Genomic DNA, 10,694 nt, shown 5'->3' with positions numbered 1-10,694 from the left:
TGTATCAACAACGTTGAAGTTGAGTTATCGTGTGGTCCAGATGAGAAATTTGACTACAACCAAAAAAATTGTTACCCAACTGTCTTTGCTAAATGTATACCAAGTTCTACCCCGAAACGTAATATAAACATTTTTGCCATTCTTTCGTTGAGTCCTGAAATTTATCGCTTCTGGTACACACACACGCACACACACACACACACACACACACACACACACACACACACACACACACACGTACACACACATGCATACTTTATTCGTGGGTTAACAAGAGTACCATTAGTTTCATGCCGAGAGAAATCTCAGCAATTATCAAGCCTACGACATGGAACGTTGGTGCTCGCCAACACACACACACACACACACACACACACACACACACACACACACACACACACACACACACACACACACACACACACACACACACACACACACACACACAACACAACACAACACAATACACAATCATATATATATATATATATATATATATATATATATATATATACGTACGCACATCCACATACAAATACATATATTGGCCTCTGTCGTTTTCTATCCATGTATATAAATATTGTTTATTGATATATATCAGTGAAGTGTGTAATACACTGGCAAGAAAACAGAAACATGCAATAAAAATGCAAACATAACTACGGCTTCTCCAGTGATTCCCTTTATGATATATGTTATGTATCGAGTTACAATCCCTGTGTCACTCTCACTGTTCAAAATGCAGTAAGCTTTCGAAAAGCTGTAACAGGTAATGATATTGTAAACTAATTGCAATATGAAATATTAAAAAATAGATACACTTGATGGTGTATTAATTTTAAAAGAATAAATTTTCCTGTGTGTGTTGTTGTTTAGCTCAGCGTGAAATCTGACTGACAAGACAAATGATCAAAGATTTTTGATTGTTACTGCATAATTATCTCGGTTATCTCTGATTACATCGTCTAATGTGGCCTTCTCTTCACAAGTCGGCGCAGTGATATTTGACGGAAATATAGCTGTTATTTCGAACGTTCACATATAGACCCTGTCGTGGAGTCACAATATAATTGTGCAGGAGGACTTTGACAATAGAGGATGGCGGTAGCAGTGTCTCAGCTATTTGGTAGACACTTCAAGCCATCTGCAGTAGGTGTGAATGTGGGGTGTTGATTTGAGAATGAAATAAAATATGTATGTATGTATGTATGTATGTATGTATGTATGTATGCATGCATGTATGCATGCAACATGTATGCATGTATACTGATGTTCTCAATTACTCCGGATTTCTTGAAATTCTTGAAGTGATATTTGGATCTACTTGTCACACATGAGGAATTACCGTGGATGTTAATTCTATTTGAATTTATAGGTATCTGACTGTATTATATATAGTTAACTAAGTTCGCTTAATCCCGTGCTTTTGATTCTCTTGTGTTCTGTCCTTATAGCATGTAACTTTCTCGGTAGAAGAGCCGACACAAATGACTGCAAGAAGTATTCTGAATGTGTCAACAATGCTGAAGTTGAATTATCTTGTGGTCCAGACGAACTCTTTGACGACGGATCGAAAACGTGTTACCCAGCTGTTTTTGTCACTTGTAAACAGGGTGCTGTAAATCCATACACTGCAAAGCGTAATATAAATTTATATTTTCTTTTTAATTTCATTGTTTCATGTTTATGTCGGACCTTTTCTATCCGAAGGATTTTTACCTACATATTTACACGCTACTATTTATAGCTTTATTTGCTTCGAGTCTTCTGTTACCCTCAAAAGAAGATATATATATATATACACACGCGCATATATGGTATGCATGTGTTGGATGCGCACACACACACACACACACACACACACACACACACACACACACACACACACACACACACACACACACACAGACACACAGACACACACACACACACTCTCACACACACACACAGAGTGTCCACTGAATAGAGACCTTTATCAAAATTACAATGGAAAGCGGATACTATTGAAATATTTACATAATATAAAGTAAATAGTGAAGTTTATATACAAATAGTTGATAAATTTCTATATAGGCCCCATTCGTTGCACGAAGAACATCCAAGTGCTATTTAGTTTCTGTCCATATTCTTCTTAACATACCTTCATCAATGGTCGCACCGGTTGCTGGTATTCTTTGTTTAAGGTCGTTCAAGTCCTTTACTTTAGTGCAGTGCACGATATCTTTCGTATAGACACGCACGGAAAGGTTCATGGGTGTTATGTCTTACTATCCAGTGATCTGGAAACCTTTCATTTAGAAATCCGTGGACGTTTGTTCCCCCCTGAGACGGTGCTCCATCTTGCTGAAAGATGACATTTTGATGAGCTCTTTTAGTTGTGGCACAACATATTCTTTAGAACACCAAAGTAAGTACCAGCTGTTATTGTCCTTTCCAAACACAAAATTGGACCAATAACTTTGATGCACACAAAATTTTGCACCACACATTGACCTTTGAACCGTTACATTCAATTTTCCTTGTAATGTGGAGGGTTTCCGATTCCCAATTTCTTGCATTATGCTTGCCAAGTTTTCCAGACACCTGGAAGGTTGCTTTATCCGTAAAGCAAATACGATTAAGGAAACCATCTTCTTTTTCAATTTTCTTTGCAGGGTATCAACAACAAATTATTTTCGGTTTGTTATTTACCTTAATTTCTCGCAATGATTGAATCTTATATGCATAAAACCTCGGATTCTTACTGAGCACTTAATGAACTGTTAATCTAGGTAGCTGCAGTTGAGAGGAAGCAGTATGTATGGACATAGATGGGAAACGTTGAAATGACTGATGGATGCACTCGATATCTTCTTCAGATATTCTTGTCCTTCCGGTCGTCGGTTTATGTAGCATCGCCCCTGCTTTCATAAATTGTTTATGCCATTTGCGAATAAACTGACGTGTCGGTGCTTGATCTCCATATTAAGCTGTGTAATTTCTTCGTGTTTGAATACTTGACTTTGTTTCGATAAACCAAGACACACATTGTACTGTTTGCTGTGAAGTAGTCATTTTCTGAAACATAAACACATAACATTAATATAACTATTAGTATCATTAAAAAATAATAACATATTAATATGCAACAAAAATTTGGTTGTCACCTCTTTTAAAGTTTTCGTAATGACTTTTTAAAATTGTCTAAAGACATTGTGGATACCCTGTACACGCACACACACACACGCACACACACATGCACACACGCACACACACATGCACACACGCACACACACATGCACACACGCACACACACGCACACACACATGCACACACACACACATGTAAATATGTGTGTGCTTGTGTGTTTGTGTATATATATATATATATATATATATATATATATATATATATATATATATATATAAAATTATTTATACGTGTTTACCTGCAAAAATATATAAAATAGCATACCTGCAATCCTACAGTTTGATGAATGAATGAAAAAAGTCTTTCAATTCTTTCGTGTATTATCGCTTATAGGTGTTATAATACGGTACTTGATACATATTCTCAATGAGATATTAATCATCATCGTCCTTTATTGATAATACTTCGTAACTTAATGAATTATCGATAATTATAAGACAAAACCCTCACCTTGAGAAATTGGGGATATTTTCAGAACATCTGTTTGATTATTTTTTCGAATAAGTTGTCCATAAAACTTCGAATATCTCGATTTACCATGTACTACTAATAATTTCAAAATTACCTGCCCACCTACCTACCAACCAACCAATCAACCAACTAACCAACCAACCAACCAACCAACCAACCAACTAACCAACCAACCTACCTACCTACCTACCTACCTACCTATCTACCTACCTACATACATACATACATCAGGCTAAAGATCTGTGGAAAAGAAAATACGCTTAACTCTGCCGCTTACATTGAGGTCCTGGAAACAATTGTTAAGCCCTGGATAGACAGTGTATGCAATGAAAGGCCATGTGTGTTTCAGTAAGACTCTGCAATATCATACATGGCTCTCATAACACAGGAATGGATGGCTGAAAATGTTCATGATTACGTAACCCCTAACATTGGCCTCCTAATTTATATTCATAGATACGAATATATATATATATAATATATATATATATATATATATATATATATATATATATATATATATATATATATATATATATATATATATATATATATATATATATATAATATATATATATGTGTGTATGTATGTATGTGTGTGTATATGTGTGTATGGTATGTTGATAGGGTTATAATCGAAGCTGTGCCCTAATGAAGCTCATCTGCATATTCCAAGTCTCCAGAATTGCATGTAGGTGTTACATTTGTATGAAATATGCATAAGAGTTGAAAAATACCTGAAAGTAGTTTTTTTACAGACCGATTACATATCAAAACAGAAGATTGGAAAATTTTGTTTCATTTTTTTTCATCATTACACGTGTTTCATTTACTAATAGAAGTTAAAAAGTGTACAAGTAGAGGAAACATGCATTTGCTATTAAAATTTCTTCAGACTGAGAATCAAATAGTGCAACATCTGTTTGTGTGCAACTACAAAGGCACATATATTAAAGGCAATGATGCACATACAGATACACATGCACACAAACATCAAAGTACTAAAGAGACATGTTCACAAAGGACATAAGTGTAGTTGCGTTCACCTCCATATATGCACACGCTCAACCCCACACATATGCATATCTAAAAACTCCGGGAAGTGTCTTAACTGAAAGAACCTTGTCACTTTGTTAGCGATCAGGCCCACTTCATGAAGTCTCAAAGACTGCAGCTGTCTCTCTTTCCCTGGACAGAGACATTATTTTTTTGACTGACCTTGACATTGTTGACAAGTTTGACACTTTCCTTCTAGGCATGGTTATATACGTATACAAAAATACACGACTGCAGAAGATAGTAAACAATGAAAACAAACGGATAACGGAAATTTCATTTCTTAATGCGACAAGCAGAAAGTAAATAAAATCTTTTTTTTACGGAAAATGAAGAATTGTACGGGTTGAAGGAAACTTTGTCAGTGAACCAAAGAGCAAGTATCGAAGGAACAAGAAAAAAGCCGTTAACAACAGAGAAACACAAATTCGTTTCAAAAGTAAATAAGAAATTTTTAGGGAAATTAACTAAGTGTACGGATTTAAGGGAAATTTCTGAAGTTACTTCTGTCAGTGAATTACTTTCATCAGAAATTGCGAACTTCTTTCTGTCAGTAATTTGTCGTTGTTGTTTGTAAATAGTGATTGAAAACTTACAGTGAAAACGATAGCAATTGAAGTTAGAGTGAAAACAATAGCGTCTAAAAAATGCAGGTGAAAACAATGAGAGTGAGTGAGATATAAAGAGAGAGAGAGAGAGAGAGAGAGAGAGAGAGAGAGAGAGAGAGAGAGAGAGAGAGAGAGAGAGAGAGAGAAAGGTAGCTAGTTACGCTAATAAGATAGATATAGATAGATAATATATAGACAGATAGATACAAAGAGATAGATAGATAGAGAGATAGTGATGGACAGAGAAATATAGATAGGGATATAGAGAGATAGAGATAGATAGAGAGAGATGGATATAGAGATATAGATAGAGAGATATGGACGTCACTGATGCTAGAAAACCGAACTAAATATTTAAAAAAACTTTCAAAGTGAATCTAATATAACAAGCAATATTTTTTATTTTTAATTAAAAAAATCAAATGAAGAGCCTAACATGTGTTCGAGGTCAAATTATTCACGCATCACAAGTATGGAAGCAATTGGTGAAGCCGTTTTGCGTGAAAAGCGACTACACACATCTCTATATTAGGTGAAATTGGGATTAGTTTTTGAACAATGGATGTAAAGGAGACAATTTCTGAAAGTTACTTCGCAATGAGTTACCTACCTTCTCCACTTAACGTAGGAACGGGTATTTTCTGCCTCCAGGGGGCCTGTTACTCATTATGTGAAAAATGTTTAAGAGTCTAAAACCATCCCTGGAACATAAGTAATGTATGTTCCCTATTTGGAGAAAATCAATTGAAAAATACAGCCCTTATAATCTTTTACACCCACACTCACAGAACGGGATTTATATTATAGATATGTATGAACAGGGATTGGACAAAATAATGGAAACACCTTAAAATTTCAAACAAATTTATTTTAATATGGGGTAGGATCACCTTTGGCAGTAATTACAGCTTGAATTCTATGAGGCATGGACATGTACAAAGTTTGAATTGTTTCCAAACGAATTTTCGTCCATTCTTCAGCTGAAACAGTCTCCAGTTCTTGCAGTGATGATGGCGGGGGATAACGACTCCTTACTTGTTTTTCTAAAATGCACCGTAAATGTTCAATAATATTGAGATCTGGTGACTGTGGTGGCCAGATAAGATGTTCAACTTCATTAGAATCTTCCTCGTACCATTCAGTAATAACTTTAGATGTGTGAATTGGTGCATTATCATCCTGAAAGACTGCGTTTCTCTCCCGGAACAGTTCCGCAACTATAGGATGAATTTGATAAAATGCTGAAATAGTCTTGACTATTAATTCTTCCATGAAGAGAAACCATTGGTCCAGCGGATTTCCAAGATATAGCCCTCCAGTTCATCACAGATCCTCCTCCATGTTTAACAGTTGGAAGAAGGTAGTCTGAGTCAAATGTTTATTTTGGTTGTCGCCACACGTATACTCGGCCGGTTGTAGGAAATAAGCTAAAGGATGACTCGTCCGAGAAACTAACATTCGTCCACTGCTCTAGAGACCAATTCTGTAGGTTTTTTACTCCACTCTAAACGCTTCGCAACGTTTGTTTTTGAAAGTAGTGGTTTTCTGATTGTAGACCTCTCGTGAAATCCGGCTTTGCAGAGCTCCCGGTGAACAGTTTTTGTGGAAATTGGGTTCTCGAGGTGGTCATTAAGCTCTGTAGTAATTTTGGAAGCTGTACTTTTGTGATCCTTTCTAACAATTCGCGTAAGAGTCCCATGGTCCTTATCTTTGGTTTTCTTCCGCGGCTTTGTTTCGATGAGGGTTTTTTCCCCTCTTTCTCAATGGTTGACATTACTTTTGAGACAGTACTTCTTGATACACCAAACATTTCGGCTGTTTTCGTAACGAGCAGAAAGTCCGATAGTTCTGTCATTTTAATGAGCTTTAATTACCCTTTTCTGATGATATCTGAAAAGAAACAGCAATTTTAGTAAAACATATTAAGCAACACTAATAGTAAATAAAAAAAACATAGAAATAAACAAGCTTTTGACGGTTTTATAGATATTTCAAAATTATGATGCTATGATGGTGTTTCCATTATTTTGTCCAACCCCTGTATGTATGTATGTATGTATGTATGTATGTATGTATGTATGTATGTATGTATATACGTATGTATGTATGTATGTATGTATGTATGTATGTATATACGTATGTATGTATGTATGTATATACGTATGTATGTATGTATGTATGTATGTATGTATGTATGTATGTATATAATTTCTGTATTCAGCGAATATATATATATTTTGTTTCAGTCTGTAATTTCGTTGGTCGAAAACCTGACGCTAATGATTGCCAGAGTTATAAGGAATGTGTGAATGGTAAAGTGGTCGTACAAAGATGTGGAACTGGAGAGGTGTTCGATACTGCAAACTTGATGTGTCTTCCACCTCCTTTTGGACAATGCAATGTTGTATCAAAATCAAGGAAAAGAAGGAACACAAAAGGTTAGTTACTCATTTGTATTTTAAAAATTTCATTCTCTTACAATTCATCTCGTCTCCCTGTTCATCACTTCACCACTTCATTTAACCCTTGCCTGTCCTGTATATGAGATCTGACACACAGGACATATTATCCTGACGTCCACGCGTCATGCATGATACTCATTCCCAAATTTTTTTCAACCACCAGAGTAACTTAGGACTAATGAAAGGAAAGCTTTGTGTTACTCCGAACGTATGAAACAAGCCGGAAACGTCTCAAAGAAAGCATGGACGTTTAAGACAAACTTATGAAAATACTTGGGGCAGGCAAAGATTTAAGTCGCTCCTCCCCTCCCCTCCCCTCCCCTCCCCTCCCCTCCCCTCCCCTCCCCTCCCCTCCCCTCCCCTCCCCTCCCCTCCCCTCCCCTCCCCTCCCCTCCCCTCCTCCTCCTCCTCCTCCTCCTCCTCCTCCTCTTCCTCCTCCTCCTCCTACTACTACTACCACGACGACGACGACAACGACGTCATTTCAACGGAAAAACAATGATGGTGTTTTTATTGATCAGGCAAATGCTAGAAATAGCAGCAACTAAATTTACCTGAAATTCCCACTTTATCACCATTTTTTTTAAAGGAGAGACAATGTAGTAGTTCCTCGTGAATATCGACTGAGATGGTCATGGTTGGAAAGTCTTTGATTACATCTAGTCGGGATGTGATTGATTGTTTGTAAGCTTTGAGACTGACAGGGTTCTAATTAATAGCATGAACCACACCAACGAACGCTTCTGTACGTGGATGTTTGATTTGCTAGAAATTGCAGCTAAATATCTCGCAAATCACATCTCACCATCTTATTCTGGAAAAGCAGAAACCGTTCATTCTTTATTACTCCTCTTTCTTCGCGATGGAATTGGGCAAATTTCAAAAGTTTAAAAACCATCTGAATTTTATTGAACATGATTCCCATTTCAGTCGTCACAGCCCCAACTTGTATGAGAAACATTATACTAATACACATCTGTGGTTTATTGTAGATGTATGTTCGAAAGTAAAAGTTGCTTCAAAAGTACCATATCCAGGAGATCCAAGGAAGTATTACTATTGTTCCAAGACTCGAAAGCAGGCAGTATTTCAATGTGATGACGGATATATTTTCAGTGAAAAGGACGGAGGATGTTTTCCAAACTCCTAAAGAGATAAAATATGAAAATTTCTATGATCTGCTACGGTCAACCATTGGTCGCGTAATAACTTAATGTCAACAGGCTTTAGAATTCTTTCACCTCTAAAACAGTTCAATTAAAATCGAACGTATTTCGGGATATTTTACAAGTAATAAAATATAATGATAAAATTAAAATTTAAGCTTTGGTCTTAAGTATATATGTGTTTGTGTGCGCGCGTGTGCGTATTTTCATTTTTGCGCGCTTGTCTATATTTTCCTTGGCTAATTGTACTCATACACCCTGCTTGTATGTACTCCAAAGTATCTTTCTTTTCTCATAATCAACTCTGTGAGTCCTCTCTTATTCCCCATTGGTGCAAGTTCATTGATATTGAGATGTCATACATTGATCAGAGCAGAAATTAGTTGTGAAATGTCTCAAGAGTCTAAAGTTCAAACTCTGTGTATTTTTCGTTTGGACAGATCTCGTTTTGTCCAGATTATTCGATATTCAAATCCAATAGTTCTGGACTTACGTTCTTCCTTCTTTAAGTGTCTTACTTCATATTGAATCATGTCTTTCTTCTGCCTACCACCATTACTTAAAGTGGATGGTTCCGAAGTTTTGTCTTCCAATATATGAGTTCCTGATGATGTCCTTCAACCGAAGCCTGATTTCAGTCTGTGCCACTACACGTCCAGCTACTTGAAGTTACGCCTGTATTTCTGAACTTTTCATTGTTGGTGTCTCTATACGCCATCGTAATACTGAACTTTGCTATTTCGAATTTTTCGACTCGTGGTGAGAAAGAGAGAAGTAGTTGTAACCGCCCAAATCTATAACCCTACTGTTGTGAAGCTTGGTAGCATTCGAAGTCATCTGTGGTATTCGATGTCATCTCTGGCATAAGAAGTCACCTGTTCACCCACCACTTGATTCCTTTCATTGATGTCATGGATGCTTCATATATCATTAGCAGTCACGAATATCGGCAGTAGCACATGCTGGAAGAGCTTGGTTTTGAACTTACCTGGTAAGTCTGATCCTCTATCTTTTTGAATGAGTCATCTGCTTGTTTTTTCGTCCTAGATATGCTGCCTCTATGAGTAAGAAAGGCATTGTACCACTTCGCTAGATATTATATTAGATAATATAATCTCACCTAGGACTTTGAGTTTCTGCTCTTCTGACCTTCGAGTGTGCACTTAACGCTTATCCTCTAAGAATGTCACTGTGCCGACTTTGAAGAACTCTTCTACAACTTCTTTGGGAGGATTTAGTGTTGGTAAACTTGTAGGGGACCCTTATGAACCGAGCTCGCTAAGCCCCTTTTTCCAGCCTTGGTCTCCGAGACTCTTTTGTTTTTCTAAGCCTGCACAGTTGTTCCCGAACTCGTCTGGATAAGTTTTCTATGCTTTCTTCCTTCCTCGTCCCAACATTTGACCTTTTAAATCTCTTAGTGAAAGACTTAATTTTTCTCTTCAGATGTAGAATCTCACTCTCTCCTTCCAACTGAGTTGTTTTACAGGTGATTCGGTAGTGTTCGTTCTCTCCTCAGGGTCAAAACGTTTATTGGATATGTTGAAAATATTGCTGTTAGGCACTCATTATTTTCCCTTGGACTAGTCCTGCTAATGTGGACGCTGGAACCCTGTTATGGTACTGGTCTAATTTGCTCTGTGCTCTGATATCCTTTACTAGTGACAATTACGTTCTCTTGCAAGTTGAGTATCATGTAGCTTTGGGGTGGAACAACTGCCATGAGTGATCATGTGCTTCGGGGA

At 36.9% G+C, this 10,694-nt stretch overlaps 1 protein-coding gene across 1 annotated transcript in view; it reads left to right on the top strand.

The window, feature by feature from the left end:
* The window catches only part of LOC106878487 (uncharacterized), a 68,710-nt gene extending 59,606 nt beyond the window's left edge, over positions 1-9,104 (top strand). Inside the window, exons 10-13 of the mRNA XM_089364170.1 lie at positions 1-118; positions 1,455-1,640; positions 7,571-7,762; positions 8,779-9,104. The exon at positions 1-118 is cut by the window's left edge and continues 56 nt beyond it. Coding sequence (XP_089220296.1) covers positions 1-118; positions 1,455-1,640; positions 7,571-7,762; positions 8,779-8,936 — 654 coding nt within the window. The 3' untranslated portion in view covers positions 8,937-9,104. The remainder of the gene's footprint in view (positions 119-1,454; positions 1,641-7,570; positions 7,763-8,778) is intronic.
* The last annotated feature ends 1,590 nt before the right edge of the window (positions 9,105-10,694 follow it).

Source organism: Octopus bimaculoides, chromosome 16 (assembly GCF_046866305.1).
Source record: "Octopus bimaculoides isolate indiv1 chromosome 16, ASM4686630v1, whole genome shotgun sequence".
Taxonomy (NCBI): domain Eukaryota; kingdom Metazoa; phylum Mollusca; class Cephalopoda; order Octopoda; family Octopodidae; genus Octopus; species Octopus bimaculoides.
This window is presented reverse-complemented; position numbering and strand designations above follow the sequence as displayed.